We start from the raw sequence: 27,938 nt of genomic DNA on the forward strand, positions 1-27,938 counted from the left end.
GATGAGGTTACCCTGGGCCATGGCACTCTGGTTGACCCCGGAAGGCACGTGACCAGTAAGATCTACAAAGGGGCCCCAGGTGGGGGCTAGGGGGTGGTCACGTGTCGGGCGAGAGATCCTACGGGAAGGGTCGAGAAACGACAAGAGGTTTCTTGAAGGTGGTCGTGGCCAAGGGCGGGGCCAGCCACGACCCGGGAGCATATAAGCCGGGGTCCCCACCAGGGACCGGGGCTCTTCGTTGCTGTTGTCATCCGAAGATCTATGTCCAAGAGAAGAAGTCACCAACACGTGGACGAGGACCCAAGTCAGGGTTCTGTCCATTGTAGCTACTCCCAGTAACTAGCGATGTTAGCCTGGTGGTCCACCACCACAGGTTATCTGGTGAATGGGCAGTAATCCCTTTGTGTTAATGTGTCGGTGTAAATAAATGTGTTGCCTCCAAGAAGCACGTCTGCGACTCTGTTGAATCCACTACACAGAGAACAAATATCGGATTTCCTATTCAAATGTAACTCGGTTGTCCATTGCTGTTTGACACGGATTTTAAACTTTTGTTTATGAGAAAAAATACATTTAAGTTACAATCAAGTTTGCCATCATAGCATGCTCTAGTCGTGTCGTTGCATTGCTGTATTAATGCCAGTGATGTCATTAGAGTGCTCTAATGGTGCACATGACAGTTGTTTTTATGTATTTTCTTCTCATTAAGAACGGATCAAACTTTTGTCGGAAAGCCTATTTACAAATCTAAGTAATCAGAGCAGTCTTTTACTTGGCCGTACATCTTCTTTTAATCACTCTAATTCGGTATCACTTTCATATTATTCCGAGTGTAAAATAGTACTTTAGAATATTTAATTAGTGTCCATAAAACCACGGTTACTTATTTAAAACACCAGAGGAAATAATAACAATAAATCTTACATACTGCCTTGGAGTGGGGCTGCCATTCTACCCACTCCCGTGTGTTACGTGTCAGAATTATTAACTAAACTCTCAGCCCAGCTTTTGCATAGTTCTGATGACATGATCAGCCAAAAAAAAAAGATAATCTTTTTGCTGCAGTTGGGATGTCCTTTGGCGTCAGGTAAGTCAAATACAGTTTCTGTACCACAGCTTGTGCTGCTTTTCTTGTGCCTGTGGGCAAAGTAAATCATGAATGCCAGACTCACTTGACCCTTTTTACATACTTTTACTGAACTTGCCGTGTTGTGTTTAAATTATTTGAAATCTTTGACGCTTAATATCTTCAGATCTACGAAGCCTAATGAGCTGGAAAATTTTCCCACAGACTCGCCTCGCGTAACAATTCAAGATTTCATTTAAAAACCGGTCCAGGTCCCGCCCATGGTGGTCCTATTGTTTTTAACTAAATTTTTTAAATTAATAGTCGTATATTTTACTCCCCCCCTTTTGAAATCAGGAATGTTTGCTCCGACATACGATGCAAACGTCTGGTCCAATCAGAGCGACTGTTGCTGGCCAGCCTATGACCAATGAAAAGAGCGCTTATATCGCCGCTCGTCATGGCGCCGGAGCGGTCGCTGTGGCATCCCTCTTCCTAAGCGCGAGGGCAACAAGTACACAAAATAATTAGGTAATAAACTCCCTAAAAAAAGTTTTAAAAAAACAACGGTTTTATTAACAACTTCGTTTTACTCACGGTCCGAGAAGTACGTCAGTGGCGCCTGAGACACGCGGCGCCTGCTTTTTGTGCGAGCCGATTCCACAGTCTAGGGACAGCGGCGTTTTTTACCTACACAAAAATATATAATTAATAAGCCGTCCACACAAAAAATTGTAATTGCTTGAAAGAAGGCAATTAATTGATGCCGATTTTCATACAGGCATGCATTGTCACCGGATCTGAGTACGTGTGCAAAATTTGCAATTGATTGGACAACAGGAAGTAGACTAACTTTTGATTACAAGATTTGACCACGACACAGGAGTCAAGTAAAACCGTTGAAAAAACTAGATTTTCAATCCCACACACTTTTATTTGCACTCAAAAGTAGAAAATAAGTTATTTTGACCCCGGAATTAAGCAAATTTTATGTTCAATAAAAATGGGTGGCTTCCTTTCGATGTTTATTTTTCTTTATGCGAGCCACCCACTTTTGCACCCACTTAAAAGTGTGTGTGTTTTTTTTTACCTTTTTTTGTTTTTTTTTGCATGGCCGCTTAGGCACAGCGAATACTCGCAGGATAGAATTGCTCAGCGAATGAGGGGTTTATCCTGCTGGGATTGGACATTGCTGCCACGTAGTTTTCTCTAGTCGTTTTTAGCAATTGAGTTAATGCAGTGTCAGGGTTCAACTTAAGACGTCTTTGCGTTTTCTATTCATTTGTCATGGCGCAGTGTATAAACGCGTCCCCAGATTTGATTAACTATGCTACACGTTGTCTAACAGCATATTCATTACACTGTGTAACACATTTTTAATATATTTTCTTGTTCCTGGGTAGTAAGTGTTATTTCCTAATTGCTTATGCCTCAAAAGTACATAAAATGGCTATTATTTCCAACAAACTTTGCTTTTGTGACCACGACAGTGATATTTTGAAATGTACCTATTTTCTAGAACATTCCAGATAGATTCAGTGCTGAGTAAACTTGGAGTAACTTCTATAACATTCTAGAATGTAAACTTGATTTGGTGCTTTCGTGACTGCAGGAATTACTCTTTGGTTTTTTCGGTAAAGTCACGTAGAAATAAGAAATAATAAGAAATAATTAAATTACATAATAGCATACGACGTTTCGATTGCAACGCAAGCAATCATCATCAGGCATAGAAGAGCTAAATTTAAGAGAGAGAGGAAACACAGAACTGCAGATATATATACAGACACCTAATTAGAAGCACATCAAATCGAACAAGATTTAGTAAAATTTGGAAACAATATAATGCAACACAGATGGTCGGTCAAAACACAATTAACACATAGTCTGGCTGATTATGTTATTTCAAAGATTGCTAAATTATAGGTTAATAGTGATAGAGTACAGATCGCAGACACATATATAGACATCTAAGCAGAGAGAGTTAGCACAGAGACACTAAATCTTGTTCGATTTAATGTGCTTCTCCATCTCTCTTTGTCTCCCCTACATGCTAAGGCCTCGGCACAGAGACCCTATCTCTCTGTGCTCCATACGTTGTGTCTCTCTTTGTGTCTCTGTGTTAACTCCCTCTACTTAGGTGTCTGTATATATATCTGCGGTTCTGTGTTTCCTCTCTCTCTTAAATTTAGCTCTTCTATACCTGGTGATGATTGCTTGCGTTGCAATCGAAACGTCGTATGCTATTATGTCATTTTATTATTTCTTATTATTTCTTATTTCTACGTGACTTTACCGAAAAAATCAAAGAGTAATTCTAGAACGTTCCAGTAATATAAATAGTATAAATACAGGGGCCTTAAGCCCACCAGTTCAGTTTAGTTCCAGCTGCCTAAGTAGATACATATTTGCATTTTTCTGAGATGGCATCAAGAGGCTGCAAGCATCCGGCAGACGCATTTTGCTACGTCTGCGGCCAATTTATCAAGACAAGAGTGAAAAAGTACTCTGTGGAAGCATCTGCTAAGATGTGTGACGCCTACAAGCCATATTTTGGCATGCCTCTCGGGGATCAAGACAAACCCTGGGCACCTCATTTCACCTGCGAGCAATGCAAAAAACACTCTGGAAAGTAAGATGGACAATTGTTGCTCGGAATTTTATGTTATAAAATTTGTTACATATTTTCTAATTGTAAAAGTTTTTTATTTTAAAATGTTTGACAATTTTCAATGTTATTGAAAAAATATATGATATATGAAAAATGTTGCGAGAATCTCTTACACATTAGTCATGGGTGAAATAAATGTCTTTTTGTAGAATGGTACAAAGAGGAAAAGAGAGCTGTGAAGTTCGCTATCCTAGGAATTTGGCGGGAACCTACTGACCACTAAAGCAACTGCTACTTCTGCATAGTGGATCCTTACAAACGTCGGACTGGCAAGAATGCACCTGCTATCCAGTATCCGGACCTTCCTTCATCCATCGCCCCGGTGCCACACTGCCATGAGCTCCCCGTACCCACTCCTCCGGAGAGAGAGCAGCCGTCTTTAGAAGAGAGCAGCAAGTCAGAGAGTGAGGAATACGTAGATCCACATGATAATTTCAGAGGTGGAGCTGAGGAGAGAAACCCATATTAACCCAACCAAAACCACCTCAAGGACTTGATCAGAGATCTTGGTCTCACAAAGTCCAATGCCGAGCTTTTGACGTCTAGGCTCAAGCAGTGGAACTTGTTGAATTAAAGTGTGCAAGTCGCAGATCAGAGGAAGTGTCACCAACCTTTTTGCAGCTTCTTCACCCGTCAAGATGGGCTCTGCTTGTGCCACAATGTGACCAGCCTGCTCGAGGCAATTGGAATCACCTGTAACCAGAATGAGTGGCGCCTCTTCATTGACAGCTCATCCAGGAGCCTCAAAGCTGTGCTGCTCCATAATGGTAACAAGTACCCGTCTCTTCCCCTGGCTCACTCGATGCACCTCAATGAGGATTACAACAGCATCAAGATTTTTCTGGACGCCTTGAAGTATGATGAGTACGGCTGGGAGGTCATCGGAGACTTCAAAATGGTGGCATTCCTGATGGGTCTCCAAGGCAGTTTGACCAAGTTTCCCTGCTATCTTTGCCTTTGGGACAGCAGGGACACCAAGGCGCACTACCACAGGCGGGACTGGCCACAGCGGACCGAGTTCTCTGTTGGGAGGAACAACGTCAAGTGGGAGCCACTGGTGGACCCCCGGAAGGTGCTGATGCCACCGCTGCACATTAAATTGGGTCTTATGAAACAATTTGTCAGAGCTGTAGATAAGGAGTCGGCAGCCTTCAAGTACCTTCAAGACTTATTCCCTAAGCTGTCTGAGGCAAAGGTCAAAGCCGGTGTCTTCGTCGGACCACAGATGAAGAAGATCCTGGAGTGCAATGCATTCCCCAAGAAGCTCACTAGTAAGGAGAAAGCAGCTTGGAACAGCTTTGCTGCAGTGGTTCATGGCTTCCTGGGCAATCACAAGGTCGAAAACTATGTGGAGCTGGTTAAGACTGGTGAAGAACTACGGCACAATGGGCTGTAGGATGTCCCTCAAAGTCCATATCCTTGATGCTCATCTTGATCAATTCAAGGAGAACATGGGAGCGTACTTGGAGGAGCAAGGCGAGCTCTTCTACCAGGATATACTGGACGCCGCTATCTAGGACAGTATATGATGGGAGACTATATTTGGGGGCTGATTCGTGAAAGTGATTTACAGAATAACCGTAAATCTCGAACAACTACTCACTTCTAAAATTGTTGTAGTCATTTTTGTATTACTTTAGTGTAAATACATGTTAATTTTGATTCATATGTTGTTTTTTCTGACTTTATGTGAACGAAAAGATACAAATTTGCCCGTTTTCTCATTGAAAATAGGTACATTTCAAAATATCACTGTCCTGGTCAATTACGAAATAACACTACCCAGGAACAAAATTTGTGTTTCATAGTGAATTATCACGGTTATAATAAAGTATTAAAGCTTTCGTGACTGCATAAAATTACTCATTGTTTTTTTCGGTAAAGTCACGTATGTAGAAATACAATAAAATTATATTAAAACAAAAAACAATCACGACGTTTCGATCACAACGCAAGCGATCTTCATCAGGTGTCAAGAACAAATCACGGAGGTAAATACAACAAAAAGATGAGAGACGAGAATTCAACAAACCTGAAAAAACATGTGAAGTACATCCAGTCAGGCCAACAACACAGATAGACACTTCCTGGCGGACCACGAATTTCAGAAGAGTGTTAAATTTCGTGTTCAACCTTTGGATTGCACATACCAGCATAGATAGAATGAAAAATACGAGGTACACGGTCAGTAGAAATACATATACAAGTCCACCAAGAGGTAAAGAGGGAGGAAAGACAGACAGGGAGGCAGAGAGAGAGGGGGAGGGAGAGGCCGGAGGGATGAACAGAAGCTTAAATAGGAAATACGGTTGGAGGGGGGGAGGGGCCAGAGCGAGAGCGGCAGCTCAAACACGGACATCTTACACATACAAAACGGCAGCTCAAAAAGGACCACCTCTTGTAAATACAAAACGGCAGCTCAAAAAATGACCACCTCTTGTAAATGCAAAACGGCAGCTCAAAAAAGGGCACATCTTACTCATAATTACAACGGTAACTTCCCCGTAGAAGTGGGATGAAGTATTAAAGTGGTGGTCCTTTTTTGAGCTGCCGTTTTGTATGTGTAAGATGTGCGTGTTTGAGCTGCCGCTCTCGCTCTGGCCCCTCCCCCCTCCAACCGTATTTCCTATTTAAGCTTCTGTTCATCCCTCCGCCCCCCCCCCCTCTCTCTCTGCCTCCCTGTCCGTCTTTCCTCCCTCCTTACCTCTTGGTGGACTTGTATATGTATTTCTACTGACCGTGTACCTCGTATTTTTCATTCTATCTATGCTGGTATGTGCAATCCAAAGGTTGAACACGACATTTAACACTCTTCTGAAATTCGTGGTCCGCCAGGAAGTGTCTAACTGTGTTGTTGGCCTGACTGGATGTGCTTCACATAATGTTTTTTCAGATTTGTTGAATTCTCGTCTCTCATCTTTTTGTTGTATTTACCTCCGTGATTTGTTCTTGACACCTGATGAAGATCGCTTGCGTTGTGATCGAAACGTCGTGATTGTTTTTTGTTTTAATATAATTTTATTGTATTTCTACATACGTGACTTTACCGAAAAAAAAACAATGAGTAATTTTATGCAGTCACGAAAGCTTTAATACTTTATTATCACACTTCTACGGGGAAGTTACCGTTGTAATTATGAGTAAGATGTGCCCTTTTTTGAGCTGCCGTTTTGTATTTACAAGAGGTGGTCCTTTTTTGAGCTGCCGTTTTGTATGTGTAAGATGTGCGTGTTTGAGCTGCCGCTCTCGCTCTGGCCCCTCCCCCCCTCCAACCGTATTTCCTATTTAAGCTTCTGTTCATCCCTCCGCCCCCCCCCCCCTCTCTCTCTCTGCCTCCCTGTCCGTCTTTCCTCCCTCCTTACCTCTTGGTGGACTTGTATATGTATTTCTACTGACCGTGTACCTCGTATTTTTCATTCTATCTATGCTGGTATGTGCAATCCAAAGGTTGAACACGAAATTTAACACTTCTGAAATTCGTGGTCCGCCAGGAAGTGTCTAACTGTGTTGTTGGCCTGACTGGATGTGCTTCACATAATGGTTTCTCAGGTTTGTTGAGTTCTCGTCTCTCATCTTTTTGTTGTATTTACCTCCGTGATTTGTTCTTGACACCTGATGAAGATCGCTTGCGTTGTGATCGAAACGTCGTGATTGTTTTTTGTTTTAATATTTTATTGTATTTCTACATACGTGACTTTACCGAAAAAACCAATGAGTAATTATCATGGTTGTCTTAGTTTTGCGAATGGGTGAAGCGTTTGAATTACCAAACTAATTTCTTGGCCCGTTTTGATCCTTTGCAGAAAATGGTAAAGCGTCGAGTGCTCGTGTGGCTGTGAAGTTCTGAAAATTTGTTTTGGGCTTGCACATGATGTAAATGTTTCATTAATAAAACAGGCATGCAATGTACAGCAAACTCCAAGAATATTGATGAGCTTTGAAAAGGCTGAATGTCTCTCCCCATTGCCAATTTGTTCAAAAGGAACCCTTCTGACTATCATCGTGGGCAATAAAAAATACAACAAACATTTGCTGAAGTCAAGTGAAGATGTGCTCTGTAGTAGATACAGTTTGAAAAGTGAGAGTTAAAGGGCTCAAGGGAGCAGCACTTTACTTTGATTGAATTCCTCGCTCTTGAAAGCCAAATAAGATTGTTTTTTAAGAATGGGTTAAAGGCTATAGATTGTTGCTGTCGCCATGTTGGGATTGTACATGTAGCACGCTGCAGAACAGGAGTGAGTTCCTGGCCGTAGCAGTGGGCCATTCTTTAAGAAAAAAAAACATTGGGGCAAAGGTACCAGAGACATAATGAAACACTCCAGGGTGTTTTCTGAAATGTTTCCATTTGTATGCATGTGCTTTCAAATGCAGTGCGAGGAATCGAGTTGCCCATAGGGAGGCTCCGCATTGTAAAATACCCTGGGGTGTGAATGTAGAGTGTTTGCCATTCACTCTGTGTGTGTTTGTGTGGTCTTCATAGGTGCTCGCTAACAGCACTTGCCCCAACAGTCTGTTTAGCCTTCACGGGGATCTTTGTCTTTATATGTGTGTGTGTGTGTGTGAAAGTGGGGGAGTGGTGATGTAGCGAATTAGCACGCCTTTCTACAAATCCGGCGAACCCGACACCATGATTATCTGAACCGGTCCTGGGCCTCCCCTAGATCGACTCAGCCTCAATTGAGTACGTGGTGCAGCGTTTAAAGATTGCCACTGAGTAGACAAAAGTAGTTGGGCATGGTGCTGGCCACCCATTCCCTTGTGTACCGTGCAGGCCTTCATAGGTGCCCAAACAACACTTGCCTCAAAAGTATGTTTAGGTTATAGGGGGGATCTTTGTGTGTGAGAGTGGGGAGCGGTAGTGTAGTGTCTAGCATACTGTGCTACGAACCCGGTGAACCAAATGGATTCCTGCTTTTGACCAAGTATAGTGGCGAATATTTGAACCGGTCCTGGGCCTCCGCTAGGTAGACTCGGCATTAAATTAATTTCCTGGTGCTGTTTATAAACATCAGCACTGGGGAGATAAGCGACCGAGTGTGGTGCTGGCATCCCAACCACCACATGTGCCATTGCCACCCTTCCTAGGTGCTCGCTAACAGCACTTGCACCAACGGTCTGTTAAATGCAATACGGGGGATCTTTGTGTCAGAGTGTGTGCACGTATCGTTAAGTAGTACTGAGAGGTGCAAACATCTCACTGTGTTGTGCAAATACATTACACGAGGTTTTACCCAGCGGTACAAATATATTGTTTTATTTAATGTCAAAATGTAATACATTGCAACGTTCTAAATATAAGGTCTGGATTTCGCCCTATAATTGTCCACAGAACTCCAGACCTTTTCGAGAAACGCGTAGAGAGGAGAGTGCCGCATGAGTGACCATTGCAACATCGCAGGCCGCTGTGGTAGCAGTGTAGAACACATGCTTGCGGGGAGAAACTAAAATTGGGTGCACTGGCAGCCAACTCTTATTTTATCATTCCCACGGGTGGCACCAGGAAGCCAAAATTGGGTTGGGGATGTTCTCACGCTGAAAAAAACACCGTGTCGGAAAAGTACAAGAAACTGAGAGAGGGGACCGAAATTTATCAGCACGCGTGTGCCATAAGCGCACCGCATTGCTCGAGCAGAATTAAAATTCTGCTCTTGTTGTTGCGCTTACGAAAACGGCGTGTTTGCCATGGTGTGTGCCAGCATTGTTCAGGCGCAGGCACAATAAATAACAACAACAAGCGGGCGCGTACACTTGGCTTGAGTTCCTTGTCGCTGGCAACGCGGCGAGATGTCATTGTGCGCTCTCCGTTAAACTATTGATCTCTGCGCCTGTCAGGCCACTCATTAAATTCCCTCGGCAGTGAAATCAGTTCGAATTGGGATTGTCAATACAAATCGATGGCACAAAAGTGGGTGGGGCGGGTGAGGCCAAAGTAATAATGTAATGGCAAATCTGGGAATGGCCTTTTAAATGTATCTCATTGAATTTCATACCATTCTCAATTTACACTTATATTACATACAGCTCTGCAGAAAATTATTAACAGCCTCGAACAGTCACGTAGAAGGGAAACAATAAAATAAGAAAAATATAAAACAATGCAATTCTCACGACGTTTCGACTGCAATACACGCAAGCAATCATCATCAGGTGTGAAAACCACGAAAATTTGAAAAAAGTGGCGGTTTTTTCAAATCTTGTTGTTGTGGTTTTCACACCTGATGATGATTGCTTGTGTTGCAGTCGAAACGTCGTGGGAATTTTATTGTTTTATATTTTTATTATTTTATTGTCTCCCTTCTACGTGGTGACTTTACCGAAAGAACCAAGAATATGAATCCCTGCATTCACGGAAGCTTTAAATCAAAATTTAGCCTCGAACAGCTTTGATACAATTTATTCGGCAAATTCGATTTTTGAAAACTGGGAAGTGTCCGTGCAATTGTGTGCGCGTGCATGTATGCATGTGCATGTATGCATGTGTATGTATGCATGTGTATGTATGCATGTGTATGTATGCAAGTGTATGTATGCATGTGGGGAGCGGTAGTGTAGCGGTTAGCGCACTGCGCTATGAACCTGGCGACCCGGGTTCGATTCCCGCTCACGGCCAACACCAGTGACGATTATCTGAAACGGTCCCAGGCCTCCCCTAGGTCGACTCAGCCTCAAATGAGTACCTGGTGCGGTGTGTAAACATTGCCACTAGGGAGACAAAGGCGGTCGGGCGTGGTGCTGGCCACCCACCCCCTCGTGTACCGTTCCGGCCTTCATAGGTGCTCGCTAACAGCACTTGCCCCTACAGTCTGTTAAGGCTATATGGGGGATCTTTGTCTTTGTATGCATGTGTGGGGAGCGGTAGTGTAGCGGTTCGCGCGCTGCGCTACAAACCCGGCCCCCCGAGTTCGATTCCCGCTCACGGCCAACACCAGTGACTATTATCTGAATCGGTCATGGGCCTCCCCTTGGCTGACTCAGTTTTAAATGAGTACCTGGTGCGGTGTGTAAACAGACAAAGGCGGCCGGGCGTGATGCTGACCACCCTCCCCCTCGTGTGCCGTGCCGTGCCGGCCTTCATAGGTGCTGCTCGCAAACAGCAGCACTTGCCCCAACAGTCTGTTCAGGCTATGCAGGGGATCTTTGTGTGTGTGTGTGTGTGCGCGATCGTCGCCGGGCATGTTTATTCCCTCGGGTACTGGGCACTGCTGCTGCCGCTGGCGCACAGAGCAGGTGGGGTTGAATTGGCGCCACAATTCATGCTCCCGTTGCTTGGCGACCGTGATTAGCTCACGAGGAGCCAGCAACAATTACTGGCCTATCGGATAGCCTGCCCGCGTGCGATAATGAGTCATCTGCCATTATGAGAGGGGGCTATGATGATGAACTCTAATTTCTTGGGCGATATCTAATATACTCTTGAGTGTCCCTTACGGTGCTATGCATGTAGATATATGTACAAGGGAGCTTTGGCGGTGGGTTAGTTATTGAGTTAATGAGTGTACTGCACTCTGATCCTGACAACCGAGCTTCAGTTATTTTTTTATTGTTATGATTCATCCCAGTTGCTGAGCACTGATCCGAAAGGCCAAAACACCCGAGCGGGCAGCACACCACTGTTAAAGGTGTGGATAAGAGTTAAATACATTTATAAAAATTGAGCAAGATTGTAAGAACATGGAAAAATAGACGATGTGGGGGGGGATTCCAAAGCCGAGCAGTGCGAGAAACAACACACAGTGTTGTGACCTGCAGTGTGTTTTTGCAGTTGTATGGATTAGAACAAAGAATAAACCTTGTGATACTGCTTTGGCAGCGGTACACACGCACAAACAACCAAAACTCAATGCATTCGTCAATAACACTGCGCTAAAGAGAAAAAAAATATCATCTTTTATAAAGAAGGGCCCTTGCCCGAAATGTCGCCTGTTATGTAATATTTAAAGGCCCGTGTTTTTGACAAAAGTATTGAGTTTTTGTATTTCAACTTATGGCCACGATGCACGTCGTCAGTCGTGGAAATTGGAATTTAACCTCGTCTGTCCCACTTCACGGTCGACTCAGCCTAAAATGAGTACCTGGTACCGCTGTGCAAACATGGGCGCTGCGGAGACAAACACAGAGCGGCTGTGGCAGCGCCAGCTTTTTCGCGATACTCCGACCCGTCCGGGTTGTTGTGCAAACACCGGCATTTGGTTTGACCGATTAAAAGCACATTCCTGCGGAGGGAGCTGGTGGGAACGTTGGGTTGCTCGGTCAATGGGCAGGGTCAACGGCGGCGTGGTGTATTCCGCAAATATGCCAGACTGTGAGGGCGGGCACAAGCCGGCGTGAGTAGGTTAAACGTTGAGTTTTATAAGGGCACCACGGGGTGACCAGCCCCTCCCCACCCAGCCCCACCCCTCCCACCCCCCACCCAGCCCCTCCCTCCCCACCCAGCCCCACCCTCCCCACCCAGCCCCACCCCTCCCACCCCCCACCCAGCCCCACCCCTCCCACCCCCCACCCCTCCCACCCCCCACCCAGCCCCACCCTCCCCACCCAGCCCCTCCCTCCCCACCCAGCCCCTCCCTCCCCACTCAGCCCCTCCCTCTCCACCCAGCCCCTCCCTCTCCACCCAGCCCCACCCCTCCCATTTTATCCGGGTGTCCGGATACACGTGGACAGACATCCACAGACATACACTATTAATCGTCTGCCTCCTGTGAATTAATCCCAGATGGGCTTCCAGTCCACTACGTTTCCTACCAGTAATGCCCACTAGGAGCGCATTTGTTATATATCCGGGTGTCCGGATACACGTGGACAGACATCCACAGACATACACAATTAATCCCCTGCCTCCTGTGATAATCCCGGTTGGGCTTCCAGTCCACTACGTTTCCTATCAGTAAAATGTGCCTCTCTGTTGGTCTAGGCTGAAACCCTGCAGTTGGAGAAGGAGGGAGTCTTGAACAGGGTGCTGGAGGGCAACGCTCAACTTGTTAAACTCCACGAAAAAGTCAAGGTAAGGTCGGGTCCTTAAATGATGCCCCCACTCCCCACCTCTATACAAGTTACAGTAATTTTGAGAACAAGACACTAAAAGTTAAAGGTCACACTCGCCCAGTATTGAGCGAATTTTTAAGCCTACTCTTTTGCGTGTCAATCTTGTTTAAAAAAATGTTGTCTTCTGAATCATAGCGCCGATGACCAAATCACCTGCAATGTGCCCTGTTTCAGAAGCTGCTTGGATTGAGTCAAGATGGTGCTTGGCTTGTCATGGGGCTTGCAGGGACTTCATATTGGGCATAAGGGAGCAGTGTGGCAAAATCCATTGTTGTACTGTACTTATATGCTTCCACAGCTATGCTCCTCACCTTCACCAAGCCACACTGACCCGCATGGTGAATTCGGGTCAAATATCCCCCCATAACCCACACAACATGGGGAGTCTTTCATCCAGCAGTGTATTTTAAGAACGTTCCTTGTATGTGTACAAATTCATAGTGACTCCGTGCCGAAATGAACGATGGGGCAACACTCGTCTCTGAGCCAGAGGTTAAAATTCCATATTCCCATCGGTAGGGCCAGTCTCTCAATAGGATGATCACTGTTGTCTCGTAATAAAGTAGTTCTTATTTTATCAACCCCAGGGGGTGTCATTATGCACTTAAATTTACAGGCTGATGCTTTTTAAAGAAAACATCCAGTTGTGGCACTGTTCTGATTTTTTATGTAAATTTTTTTTAGCTACCCTCTCACTTGGTGTTAACACAGGACACTTAAAAAAGAACCCAGGGCTTTGCAACGTTACCGCATGCGACCCGCCGATCGAATAACGGCGCAGTTGCCCGTTCATACTGCTGGGTGTACCCATTTATACCGACGAATTTTGATCGCAAGCCCAGCGCAGCATTCCATCTTGTTTAATGGGGCCCACTGGCAAATATGGTTGAAAGATCCTTGTTTTCTGTCACAGTGACATGCGTTATATGGCAGGAGCTCCTTGACTCTAGTTAAGGGACATGGCATCCTTCCGTGGTAAAGTATGCGTTACGTGAAGTCATACGGCACTAAGTCATTTGTTTTTGCAGTCCACGATTATTCTTTATTCATGACCCGTTTTATTGACAGATACGAAGCAGGGCTGTGTGTGACAGGCATATCATTTTTTTTTCACTCTATGTACAGCTTTATTTTAAAAAATAACAATGACGTATTTTTTTATGAGCAGCTTAATTGAGCTGTTTATCTGAACACGTTCGGAACTTCGTCGCGGGTATATTCCTAAGCGTTACATTTCCTCGAGTAACTTAACTAACTTGGATTATGAATATGTTCAAACCTCATATCTTTGTCTTCTTGTATTTTTAACCTTATTATTGTGCAAATGGTATCCATCATCAAGCGGGAATAGAAATATGTTTTTATCAGTTCTGGGACTCACGTTATTGGTTTTGTATCGATAATTTCCACTCTGGCCATATCGATCACACAGCACACACCGCATCTTGTACCCACAGTGCGGTGAACCATTGTCTCAAGCTTTAAATTACTTTGATCCTTGGCAGTTCAGATTAAAAGCGGGTCGTAGAGAAAATTGGATTGGCCCGGCAATAAAATATTCCTGGAAAAAAAGAAATATTGAACGTTAGCATGCGAAGCATTTAAGGGTAGCGGAATCCAGGGTGGAGTACGCATTCAAGAGCAACATTCTCACCAAAACGATGCCCATGTTCCGTTGTAAAACGAGACTTATGGATGAAAGCAAACACCTTTTCAAGCTCTAAGGCATTTCCCCAAGGCCAGAAATGGATCTGGATATACATTATGTACACCGTTTACCATCGACTCATCATGATGAGAAACTCATTGTTATAATAACGTTCGTTTCAACATCGTCTCTCAGTTTTGATCACCCCTAATCTTTTGTTAATGCGTGTAGAATCATTGTCTGTGGAAAACACGGCCATCGTTTATTATCAAAAGTCACTGATATTGTCATAATAGTTGTACTTGCAGACTGGTAAATTGTAGTGGAAACTCATCATCTTGAAGAACAGACGGGTGTATGCAAATTTTCAAACATGCTACTCAATTGTGCATCATTACCACGGAATTAAGTGCTGCGTTGGACCACAGTACTGCCCTCAACAAAAATCGTAACTTCTTTTCGCTACCTTAAAAAAACTTATCCCTTTTATTGCTTTGGTTTAGACTTGCGTTGCTGACGTTTGCGAGTTTCCCCTGCAAGTTGTGACGGTCAGCCCAAGCCTGCGGCGCCGTTACGGAGTGGCGCACGTGGCGCATCGCTCCTGCCAGACGCATCGACACAGCCCGTACAGGAGGCCCACGGTCAGCGTGGCTGGCATGAGGTTGATGAGCAGCACCCCGAGCGCCACACGTTCCATCACCAGCATGTAGATTCCCACGGGCAGAGAGCTGAAGTAGGCAAAGCCCAGCAGCCAGAGCAGCAGGCGGGGCGCCCTGCCGCACAGCCCCCTCCGCGACGTGGAACTGCCGTGCGAGAACGTCGAGTCGTGGCTCTGCGGCCGGCCGGAGTTTGCCATCGTCCCACTCGGCGAGCTTGCTACTGCCGTGGAGTCGCCGGTGAAGTTCTGGCGCGCTGCCAGGTTCAGGGCCAACCCCGTGCCTTGGTTCTGACCATAGGTGAACACCTGACTTTGGTCTAAGCCTATTCCCACGCCCGTGTGCTGAATCTGGCCGAGTTCCGAAAGGTGGTCGTGGTTGCGAGCCATCGCCCAGTTGAGGTCGAGGCTCGACGCCCTGTTGTGGCCGAGCGCTGCGTTGGGGAAGCGTCCCGCGAGGTGGTCCCCGCTCAGCGCGTTGAGCGCGAGGCAGTCGACCGACACGCACAGCGCCAGCGAGGAAGTCTTCAGGCGCAGCGGGTTGAGCAGCATCTCGCCGCCGCCGCCGTTGTGGCGCGCCGGCCGAACTGACGGCGGAGGAGGAGGCCTCCACCGAGCCACCATGCTGCCCACGAGTGCCTTGTCCTCGGGCAGAGCGGACACGTCGCGCGAGGGCGGCACCGCCGTGGGGCAACGGCAGAACGGGCATGGGATTTGGCGCGAGCCATCGCTGCTGCCGCTGCCGCCGCTTAGTATCCGGGAGAGACAGTGCGAGCACACGCCGTGGCTGCACGCCAACAGTTTGGGGCGCCGCGCGCGCAGATCATACGCGTGGTAGCAGATCTTGCACTCGTACTCCTCTCCGCTGCCCCCGCTGCCGGCACTGCCTCTGCCAATCGATCGGATGCTGCCTCGGGCCTGGGTCCAGATCGCCATGTCGTTCGTCATTGCTGCGTGGGCACCGTATCTATTGCGCGGGGTCCGGGAGAACACACAAAGGACTTTAGGTGGAGCGTGAACAGAATGTTGCCATCCACAGTAAGCTAACCAACCTGTAGTACCACCCGCCTTGGCTGCAGAATGACTGAATTGATTTTTGCCAAAGATCTTTTGACAATTAAGTAACTGTGTTGAATACTCTTTGGTCCTATTCGGTAAAGTCACGTAAAAGTATAAAACAACAAAAAATAAAAAAAATCACGACGTTTCAGCCACAACACAAGTGAAGGGACCAGACTGTCTCGAGGACAGCGCTGGAGTGTTGTGGTCGAAACGTCGTGAATTATTTATTTTTTATTTTTATTTTTTGTTATATACTTTTACGTGACTTTACCGAATAGAACCAAAGAGTATGGATCCTTGCTGTCACGAAAGTTTCAAATCTAGAACTGGGTTGAAATTGGAAGGCATTGCTGCTTTACGCAAATGGAGTTAACGGTTGAACGTAACGGTGGAGAATTTCCTCGCAGACCGATGAGTCACTCAGCCATCACTTGCGTGACATTTTGGCCCGTTAAAGAGTTAAACATCGTAGCTTGCTGTAAGGGGTCAACACTTGTGAATAAGCCGTGAAAAAAAATACCAAAAAGGGAAGGACGTGTGGGGAATTGTGCACTTTCTCTCTCGATTCCCTGCCTTCCGCGAATAGACTGTGCCAGATGTCCCGGATACATGCGCTGATTAACGATGGCTTTTTGAGAGTTGGATGTGGGAAATGGTATTTTGTGTTATCTCCCCTACTCCACAGGATTTTCTTTGTGATGCAAGCCCCTATCACACCCCCTGGACATCAAAGGATAAACATGTATCGTGGGATGCAAAGGCCCTCTTTGAGAAGCAGTCGGGTGCAGTTGTTTATTTATTTTTACGGTCGATCCTTAAAATTGACTGCGCCAAGAATAGGAGATGTTTAACAGCCCAGGGTGCTGTAGCCTTCCCTCACGGGTGTAAATTGTGAGCGCTGCACTCGATTGTGCCCCGGCAAGAGATTGGCAACCGGGAGTAGGTGGTATTTCATATTGTTGCTTTTGCGCTTGCAGCCGTTCCAATGATTTGTATTGTTTGCTTGCACTTATTTTGAAATAATCTCCGAGGAATGGTGCTGCCATTCTTCAAACTGATGCTTGGAATCATTAAGCGTGCTTCCACTGTCGAGGACTGATCAATTGGGAAACGCAATCGGATATCAGCCAAGCCGGTATTACAGCTGCTTACAAACGGCATAAGAGGGTTGTGAACAGAAACGTTTCCAAGACTGCGTAGATGTTTTGCGGTTGTGCTGATGTGTTTTAAGGTGAAACATCCAATGTCAGACAACAATGGTCCGATGTCAAACGACAATCATTTTTTTAATGAAAAACAAGCGGTGCATAATCGGTCATTAAATTATATTTTCTATTCTAGATTTAAAGTTTTCGTGACTGCAAGGATCCATATTCTTTGGTTCTTTCGGTAAAGTCACATAGGTGAAAAAATAAAATAAATTATATCACGACGTTTCGATTGCAACACAAGCAATCATCATCAGTAAACATTTCTTGCTGTGGTTGTCACACCTGATGATGATTGCTTGTGTTGCAATCGAAACGTCGTGATTTAATTTATTTTCTTTTTTCACCTCCGTGACTTTACCGAAAGAACCAAAGATTATATTTTCTAATGCAGAAAAAAAAACTGCGTCAATTATTTACTTTATCGTTGTGAGGGTTGGGGAAATATACGGCCCACATAAGGCTTACACCATTTCAAAAAACGTGAAGCAACAGTTATCCATCACTGCAAGCATTTTAGTCACACTAATTGGTAAATAGAGCAGAATATTTTCCTATTTTGTTTGTGCTCAGTCATTTCTGTCAGAAGTGACTCAGGGCTGTGTGTGTGCGTCAACGCGTGGCCTGCTAAAGGTCTTGTTCGGCCCTCGGCAAGGAAAACGTTCTCCCAAACCCCTGCCCTCAGGGTTCTGGAGTGGTATCGCCACTAAATCCAGGTTGTATGGAGTCGACGGTTCCATTCTGCCAGCCGTATGTTGCGAATAAACTTCCCCGCCCTTTAATTCTCGAGAATTATTGATTTCAATTCGTGAACTATTATGCCTTGTTTTTACGGAACCCTTTATGAGGAACGGTACACTTAACTTAGTGGCAATGGAAGTAAGCGCTTGCCATTTAATTAACGTTCCCTAATTTTGGCGATGAGTTGCTACGGCAACAGTGAAGCAATGTCGGGCATAATAAGCAATTTAGTATGCACCCTCACCGATTTAATTATATTTTAATTAGGACGATATTATCTCGGATGAATCGTACAGATTTACATGCATTGCTACAGACGTTCTCAATGCAATCTCAGAATGGCTGGGCCAGCAAAACACAAGGGGCGATCAGGCTTAAGCTGAGATCATTAGATCTAAAAATGACGAGACCCCCCCCCCCCCCAGGTGACTTTTCTTTCCCCTCTGCTCACTTGACGAGACGCCTGGCAACGGACACCACGTGTGTTGCCAACGTGACACCCATGGGGGGAGACAGAATGGAACACCAACAAAATTTATGTTTTGTTTTTGGTGCTGGGTGATTATGGAAAATATGTGCAGTTAGTTGATGGCCTCAGGCCTGTCACCGATGACTGCACGACAAAATTATTTCCAATTTGGTTTTATACTTAAATGCACCTTATTCCGGCTCTGAGATGTAATTGTCAGTTTCATTGCAATGAGATGCTAAAAAAAATCACTTGTAGAGCCATTCAAAGTTGTGATAAAGGGATCTATTGGAGTGATTTACTATAATTTTATTTGTTATGCTCGTTTACCCAGGAAAACCTCACTGAGTCTCAAAAATAATTTTCAGGAGGGTCCTGCCAAGTTTTTGCAGCAGGGTACAATGTTTGCTCTGTGCAATTCTAATTGAGGAATTTTCAAGTAATTTTCAGCATTGCGATGTTTTGCCAATACCTGTTAATTTTTTTATTTTATTTTATAGCTTTGGGAGGAAACACGTGAACCCAGAGGAAACCCATGCTGAACAGGGGGAGAACATCATTAGACCTCCTTTGCCAGTACCAAAATGTAATAATAGGGTTTTCCCCTTTTTTCTGGCAAGAAAACTGAAACCTTTTTTACAAGGATTCATGTCTGCATTAACCACAATACCTGCAGTTAAAATGCAAACAAAAAACATACTATGATAATATATGCATTGTCCTTGAAACTGATTGGTCCACACCAAGGGACGAGTACGCCTTTTGGCGTCATCTGGTCGAGCACCAATTGGGTCGAGGCACAAAAGAAATCTGTCCTTTGGTGTGGACCAATAAGTTTCAAGGACAATGCATTTATTATCATAGTGTGTTTTTTGTTTGCATTTTGACTGCAGGTATTGTGGTTAATGCAGACATGAATCCTTGTAAAAAGGTTTCAGTTTTGTTGCCAGAAAAAAGGGGAAAACCCTATTATTAGGGGGAGAACATTTAAACACTCCACAGAAAGGTGCCCGAGTTGGGAATCGAACTCAGACCCTTCTTGCTGTAAGGCACGAATGTTCCCACTGTGATGTCTTCTGGGGCTGTTTTCTGGTCCAGATTGATGACCTACTCATCGGACATTTATTTGCCCCATGCTATGACACTGATGGCTGGAGAAAGAAGAGAAAAACATTCGAAGAAACGTGCATGCATGAGCAGAAAATAGTTTTTTTTAAACCCGATCATAGTAACCTTGGTTTTACAATTAATTTGACTTAAATTTCGGCTCTGAGAATTAAAACAAATATTCATTGGCCTATCAATGTGTGAAATAATCTCATGAAGGCTAAATGGTCACCTTAAGGACTTGTCGGAATATGTCCTTGAAAGAAATCTCTCTAATACACAAGGTTGCAAATTCGCCTAGTTATTTCAATGCTAAATTCTCCTGTTTGATTTGTACTAAGTGCCTCGGTGAATGTGTATGCTCTGACTTTAACGTAGCTATTTCTGTGACCAGTTACAAGCTAATCACTCAGCTATTTCAATGCTAAATTCTATGCTAATTCCTTTGTCAAGGGGTGCCTCTGCGGATGTGTATGCTTTAACTTAGCTATTCAATGCTAAATTCTATGCTAATTCCTTTATCAAGGGGTGCCTCTGCGGATGTGTATGCTTTAACTTTTAACATAGCTATTTCTGTGACCAGTCACAAGCTAATCACTCAGCCATTTCAATGCTAAATTATATGCTAATTCCTTTGTCAAGGCGCTTTGTTTCCTCTCACACATATTAAAGGTCTTGATCTGAACGTGGCTCTTTCACTCCAGCGCTGTCCTACCAGACAGTCTCGTCCCTTCACCTGATGAAGGCCGCTTGTGTTGTGGCCGAAACGTCGTGAGAATATTATTGTGTTATTTTATTTTATCAATTTATTATTTTATTCTCATTTTGCGTGACTTTACCGAAAGAACCAAAGAAGATGAATCATTGCAGTCACGAAAGCTTTAAATCGAAATTTAATGTTGCACTGCTCTGTGAAATTTCCGATTGGTTTCTTCATCTCTTAAGGTGATGATTAAAGCAAAGTTGCAGTTGGGAGTGTGGTGTGGCGTGGAATGACTCAACAGTGATTTCATTCCATTAATTACTGCAAACAGGCGTCTACCCTGAGCTATATTGTTCGTTGGGGTTTCAAAACGAAAAAACGTCAGTTCGGTGAGCGTGTTCGTAGATGTCACCGTCAGATTCGAGCAGCAATGATGTCTTTATCAAGAAGCCATTGCGGTGAATGTCGTCCATTTTACTACAGCTCACCGTCTCTTCATTATGTCTGTTGGGTCCTGCAGTTCTTGCGCCATCGACATTTGACCTTTTATAATCTCATCATACCTTTATGCTTGTACCTTGATCGATGACCTCTGGGTGCCACTCGGCTTTCTGTCTCAATCACTTGTCCTCCCCCATCCTGCACACGTGCCCTACGCATTGAACCATTTTCTTTTTGATGTATGTAACTTTTAAGAAATAGTGGCGTTTTAATAACAATGATAGTAATAGTTTACAGCCATCCACTGCTGCATGAAGGCCTTCCCAGGACATTTCAGCCATAGGGGGGTTGTTTGGCTTAGTTCGCTACACCGGTCAGTGCTTGTTGGTGAAGGAAGTGCCCAGGATTCTCTCGGATATCACTCGCCACAAATGTTAGCCATGGCTGGGAATTGAACTTGGATCACTGGATTCATAGTGCAGCCACCGCTCCACTGGCGATAACAATAATAATTGAGTTTCATTGACTGTTGCTCTCTATATAATGCCAGGGATTAGCTGAAATGTAATCTGATTTAGTCCTCCCAAATTCCCAAAGTTGCTTGTGACTGATATCATTAATGCAAATGCGTTGGTGCTCAGCCGCTGTTTAATTAGCTTCATCACCCGAACCTGGGGAAAACGACATGAAAACCCTTTTCTGCATCACCGTGCCCGTGCCTCACAAAAGCGCCTTTCTCCAAACGCCGCGCAATATGGCTGTGCCGAGTTTTACATTTAATTAACCAGGAGTGTGATTGTTTCTAATAGCAAAATAAAATTACAAATTTTTTTGGTTGTGGTGAAAAAAATTGACAGTGTGATAACAACATCGTTTAGATATTAGCACAGTTTCCGTGAAACTGGCAAGAGTCGATTGAAAATGTAATCCTCGTGTTTGCAATGGAACGGAGGAGTAGCAGCCCTGAAGGTGAGGACCAGGTATTTTTTTTTCTCAATAAGAAAATAATCTGTGAGGCGGTGGCACTGTGGTTATTGCTCTGCACTGTGAACCTGGCCAACCTGACTTCGTTTCCCGGTCACAGCTAACATCAGCGGCGAGCGATATCCAAACTGGTAGTTGGGAAACGCCTTCACTAACCAGCACTGACTAACTTGGTTGAAATATGATCAAACTAGCATGGTAAATTATGACCGTCAGGACATGGGAAGGTGTTCGGCCGTGGAATGGCAAAGGGCTGTAAATGATTTATATTAATTATACAAGAAGAACTGCTAATCCTGATGTGTACCAAACAGGTTTCATAATTCATATGACTTCTGCAGTAGATAGAAAATATTGCAACCACCTCACCGTGCTTGTGTACAACATTTTCCCTGTTAAAAAAATAATAAATAATCTACAGACCTTTGTTAATCCACTACTGGCCAGCCCATGTCATTACCATACATCGCTGCTTTAGGGCTGCTTGTTGAAGGGGTTCACGGTTTGAATCCAGTGGCCACCCTGATTAATACTGTGGGCGTATTTAGTTTGTTGTCCTTCCTCGGCACCTCTGATAATCACGGTTGGGTACGTACGGTGCGAAAGATCATATATACTACACGCCATCTACTTCACAATGGCTGTTAAGGATCCTGCAACGTCATTACCAAGAATGAACGATAAAACTAAACCCATTTTTTTTATTTTACCAGGTAAGACCCACTGAGCTATTTTGCTCTTTTTCAGAAGCGATCTGGCCACACACATATATATCTCAACGAAGTGGCTTACAGTGAGGGAAAAAAGTATTTGATCCCCTGCTGATTTTGTACGTTTGCCCACTGACAAAGAAATGATCAGTCTATAATTTTAATGGTAGGTTTATTTGAACAGTGAGAGACAGAATAACAACAACAAGATCCAGAAAAACGCATGTCAAAAATATTATAAATTGATTTGCATTTTTATGAGGGAAATAAGTATTTGACCCCTCTGCAAAACATGACTTAGTACTTGGTGGCAAAACCCTTGTTGGCAATCACAGAGGTCAGACGTTTCTTGTAGTTGGCCACCAGGTTTGCACACATCTCAGGAGGGATTTTGTCCCACTCCTCTTTGCAGATCTTCTCCAAGTCATTAAGGTTTCGAGGCTGATGTTTGGCAACTCGAACCTTCAGCTCCCTCCACAGATTTTCTATAGGATTAAGGTCTGGAGACTGGCTTGGCCACTCCAGGACCTTAATGTGCTTCTTCTTGAGCCACTCCTTTGTTGCCTTGGCCGTGTGTTTTGGGTCATTGTCGTGCTGGAATACCCATCCACGACCCATTTTCAATGCCCTGGCTGAGGGAAGGAGGTTCTCACCCAAGATTTGACGGTACATGGCCCCGTCCATCGTCCCTTTGATGCGGTGAAGTTGTCCTGTCCCCTTAGCAGAAAAACACCCCCAAAGCATAATGTTTCCACCTCCATGTTTGACGGTGGGGATGGTGTTCTTGGGGTCATAGGCAGCATTCCTCCTCCAAACACGGTGAGTTGAGTTGATACAAAAGAGCTCCATTTTGGTCTCATCTGACCACAACACTTTCACCCAGTTGTCCTCTGAATCATTCAGATGTTCATTGGCAAACTTCAGACGGGCATGTATATGTGCTTTCTTGAGCAGGGGGACCTTGCGGGCGCTGCAGAATTTCAGTCCTTCACGGCGTAGTGTGTTACCAATTGTTTTCTTGGTGACTATGGTCCCAGCCTTGAGATCATTGGCAATATCCTCCCGTGTAGTTCTGGGCTGATTCTTCACTGTTCTCATGATCATTGCAACTCCACGAGGTGAGATCTTGCATGGAGCCCCAGGCCGAGGGAGATTGACAGTTCTTTTGTGTTTCTTCCATTTGCAAATAATCGCACCAACTGTTGTCACCTTCTCACCAAGTTGCTTGGCAATGGTCTTGTAGCCCATTCCAGCCTTGTGTAGGTCTACATTCTTGTCCCTGACATCCTTGGAGAGCTCTTTGGTCTTGGTCATGGTGGAGAGTTTGGAATCTGATTGATTGATTGCTTCTGTGGACAGGTGTCTTTTATACAGGTAACAAGCTGAGATTAGGAGCACTACCTTTTAGAGTGTGCTCCTAATCTCAACTGTGTGAAAGTGTTGTGGTCAGATGAGACCAAAATGGAGCTATTTGGCATCATCTCAACTCGCCGTGTTTGTAGGAGGAAGAATGCTGCCTATGACCCCAAGAACACCATCCCCACCGTCAAACATAGAGGTGGAAACATTATGCTTTGGGGGTGTTTTTCTGCTAAGGGGACAGGACAACTTCACCGCATTAAAGGGACGATGGACGGGGCCATGTACCGTCAAATCTTGGGTGAGAACCTCCTTCCCTCAGACAGGGCATTGAAAATGGGTCGTGGATGGGTATTCCAGCATGACAATGACCCAAAACACACGGCCATGGCAACAAAGGAGTGGCTCAAGAAGAAGCACATTAAGGTGCTGTAGTGGCCAAGCCAGTCTCCAGACCTTAATCCCATAGAAAATCTGTGGAGGGAGCTGAAGGTTCGAGTTGCCAAACATCCGCCTCGAAACCTTAATGACTTGGAGAAGATCTGCAAAGAGGAGTGGGACAAAATCCCTCCTGAGATGTGTGCAAACCTGGTGGCCAACTACAAGAAACGTCTGACCTCTGTGATTGCCAACAAGGGTTTTTGCCACCAAGTACTAAGTCATGTTTTGCAGAGGGGTCAAATACTTATTTCCCTCATTAAAATGCAAATCAATTCATAACATTTTTGACATGCGTTTTTCTGGATTTTTGTTGTTATTCTGTCTCTCACTGTTCAAATAAACGTACCATTAAAATTATAGACTGATCATTTCTTTGTCAGTGGGCAAACGTACAAAATCAGCAGTGGATCAAATACTTTTTTCCCTCACTGTAAATATTTGCATGTGGGTCTACTAATGAGGGTCATGTTTTTTCCCAGCACTACATGCTCGTATGTACATTGTGTCTCTAACCTCAGAGCGTAATCTCGCAATCTGGGGAGGCAGAAAATAACTATGCTAACAAATAGGTTTAGAGAATAATTCAATATTTATAAATGCATGCATTGTGCATCAGTGATGCGCTCGCTAATGCGATGCGGCAGTTCATTGGTGAGAATGGCTGGCTGGGAATCAAGGTCCTCCTAAATGTGTGCATTCAAAGCCACCGAATTTGCAAATATTGGCAACGCGAATTCCGTTACTTTATATAACATATGGTTATCAGCAGGACTATCACCATTCACCCAGAATGCGCCAGATCCTTCCAGATCTTAGAAGCTAAGCTGAGTTGAGCTTGGATAGTGCTTGCATGGGTGACTTACCATATACAAGCAGGTGGTATAGGCTGATATGGGGCTATGTTGTGGACAGCAGAGGGCAGTGCAGCCAAATCTATTCTTGTACCGGACTGATATGCTATGACGTCTACACGGGTCCACCATCCTGAGCTAACCAGCGTGGTAAAGTATGGTTAAACAAAATATCCCCCATGACCCGCATGGCGTGGGGAGACCCTTATCCAGCAGTCCAGTGACAGAATGGCTGTGCGTGTAAGCAGCAGAATGCCCGAATCAATCGGCGAAGAGGATAAACTTCCTGCCGGCTGACCTTTCGTCCTTTTCGTAGCTGTTGTTGGGCTTGTTTTCCTTCCTTCCTCCGTTTGTGTGGCATTAGCACGGCAGCCTGCCGCGCACAATGCTGTGGCTTGCTTGGGTGGCATGTGATACGCGTTAAATTAGATTTTACAAACATTCAGCAAAAAAAAACCCACAAGAATTCCCTGTTCCTGTTCGCCTTCCGCGGGCTAACCTTACAAATTAAGTATACTTCTCACACACATCCACGGATATTGCTAAGGCTCCCTTCAAAATTATTTGCCGTTGTTTTATCGGTCTATAGCCGTGAACCTCGGGTGGTGAGGTGGCGCGTAGAAGGCTGCAGTTCGAAACCCAAGCATTATTAAGGGTTCGTGCTCAAATAAATGTGAGAATCCGTTGCTGTACTGTACTGTCACCTCATGACCACATCGCAGCCTTAGACCTACAACACCTGGTATTCCCTTGTATTCTGCCATACACGTACCATGATTTTACCCGCTTAGCTTTCAAGGTACGACGTGTTTGGGTACATTTGGAGTTATTTCGTCATGGGCTTTCCTTACACTGTCTTTTCATCTTTCTCAAAATGAATTGGCTGAAGATCCCATTGCAGGACCTCCCTGGATCTTAAGAAAATTGTCTGATGACTCAGTGAGGATATCCTAAATAAGAAAATAAATTGTCCAAGGGAAATAATTCTATCAAATCAAACCCAACACTCTTTTGTCCCCCACCAAAACCATCATCATCAGCCATGATCAATCCACTGCTGAATGACAGCCTCCCCTAGCCATCACCATCTCTCATTGTCTGCACAAAATCCGATTGCATACCTCCATATCCACAGTCAATGTCCTCTGGAGTATGTTTCTCTCCTTTGGCTGCCACTCCATCATTTGTCTCGACCACTGGTCATCACGCCTCGTCACAACGCGTCCTGCCCCAAGCCTTTTCTTAACGGTCAATGCAATGTCTCTAGCTTGTGTTATCAATCACGTGTTCCTCTTCATGTCTCTCGGTGTAATTCCAAGCACGTACCTCTTAATGCCTCTTTGTGCAGTTTTGAGCTTTTGTTCCCATTCTCTTTTGTCGATGTAAATGTCTCTGGTCCTTATGCCATAGCAGTGAATATACAGCAATTATAAAAGCTTTTTTTGTTCCTTACGGGCACATTTGCGTAAATACTACCGCCTGTCTTGCAATGCGCCCAGGTGGCTCAGCGGTAGCGCAAGTGGCTCGTAATATGAAGGTTTGCGAGTTCAAATTCTGGTTGGATGTTGACTCGGCTCATCCTTGGCTTCGGGGTCGATGGAATGAGTACGCCTTTATGGGGGAAGTCAACAGCGGCTGTTCTTGTGGATCAACTCGCCATTGCCATGAGAATGGGGGATTTTCACCACTGACACAGGGATGTAAATAAGAAAATGAGCACCACCTCACTGTTCATTTGAGTCCCGGGAAAAAAAATCGTAATCTCATTTTCACTTTTGTCCGTGATATCCCGTAAGGTGTACAGGGCGCGTGCGGCACAGGCCATTGCGGAGGTCGCCGGCCGCTCGCAGGACGCGCAGGCCGGCTGGGCGGGCCGCAGCGAACGCTACGACGGAGAGATCCGCCACCTGCGCCAGATGCTGAGCGACAAGCAGGGTGCCGTCGAGACGTTGGCCGGCGAGAAGAGGTACGCCGTTGAGCGTTTGTGCTTGGGGCAGCTGAGACAGTAGGTAATGAGATATTACGTCTCCTTCATATAGTCTCTGTATCTCCAAATATATAAAAACACAAAGTGTTGTTTACACAGTAATACCCCGATTTACGTTTCCCTGCCATTACGTCATTTCGCAACTACGTCAACACTTTATTGATACCGCTACCTGATTTGCGTTACCTCAACCCACACTTACGTTGCTGACAGCATGATCCGTCCATTTTCGTATCCATTGCCTCTCAGCCTAACCCTCCACCTATCCTGTAAATTGCTTTGATTGACGTCGTTTCGATATTCGTCGTCGAAACTTTCAGGAACACATCCCCGACGTAAACCGGGGTATTACTGTACAAGCCATTGGCCCCGTGGCCTTCTGGGAGTAAATTATTTTAGCAGCATTGATTTTGTACAAAGCAAACTTTTGACCGGTTTTGACATAATTTTTGTCAGCAAGACGCATTACATTATCATACAATCTAAATGATCCAGAAATTCTAAAATAGGTCTATAATTTCCCTTAGAAATCGTAAAATGTTTAAAATGAGACTCATCCCTATCATAGTGAAGATAAGATGAAGATGCTGAAGGGCCAGTCCTGGGCTCTTCCTCTATACCATCAATAACTGACCAGTGTGGTGAAGTATGGTTTTACAAACCCCCGCTGACCTACACAGCATTGGGGAGGCCTTCATCCAGCAGTGCATTGACAAAAGGGTTGTATATTATAATTTACAGACTATTTTCATTCAGCCTTCTGCTATTCTTCTTCCTCATTGGATAGGTAAAA

General features: G+C 44.8%; 2 protein-coding genes across 7 annotated transcripts in view; one reads left to right on the top strand and one right to left on the bottom strand.

The window, feature by feature from the left end:
- The window catches only part of LOC116954201 (centrosomal protein of 89 kDa-like), an 84,210-nt gene that overhangs the window by 46,176 nt on the left and 10,096 nt on the right, over nucleotides 1-27,938 (top strand). For 4 of the 6 annotated variants that reach the window (XM_076052147.1, XM_032974726.2, XM_032974728.2 and 1 more), the window contains 2 exons: nucleotides 12,649-12,738; nucleotides 26,955-27,124. In XM_076052147.1, coding sequence (XP_075908262.1) covers nucleotides 12,649-12,738; nucleotides 26,955-27,124 — 260 coding nt within the window. Of the gene's footprint in view, nucleotides 1-12,648; nucleotides 12,739-26,954; nucleotides 27,168-27,938 lie in introns of all 6 variants that reach the window. The other 2 variants (XM_032974730.2, XM_032974731.2) reach the window with 2 other exon arrangements.
- Nucleotides 13,795-16,030, bottom strand: LOC116954236 (E3 ubiquitin-protein ligase RNF182-like). The gene has a single exon (XM_076052148.1). It carries the CDS (start codon nucleotides 16,028-16,030, stop codon nucleotides 14,999-15,001), a length of 1,032 nt encoding a protein of 343 aa, XP_075908263.1. The 3' UTR covers nucleotides 13,795-14,998.

The sequence above is a fragment of the Petromyzon marinus genome, chromosome 54 (assembly GCF_048934315.1).
Source record: "Petromyzon marinus isolate PM22_M1 ecotype Great Lakes invasive population chromosome 54, UKy_Petmar_22M1.pri1.0, whole genome shotgun sequence".
Classification (NCBI taxonomy): Eukaryota; Metazoa; Chordata; class Hyperoartia; order Petromyzontiformes; family Petromyzontidae; genus Petromyzon; species Petromyzon marinus.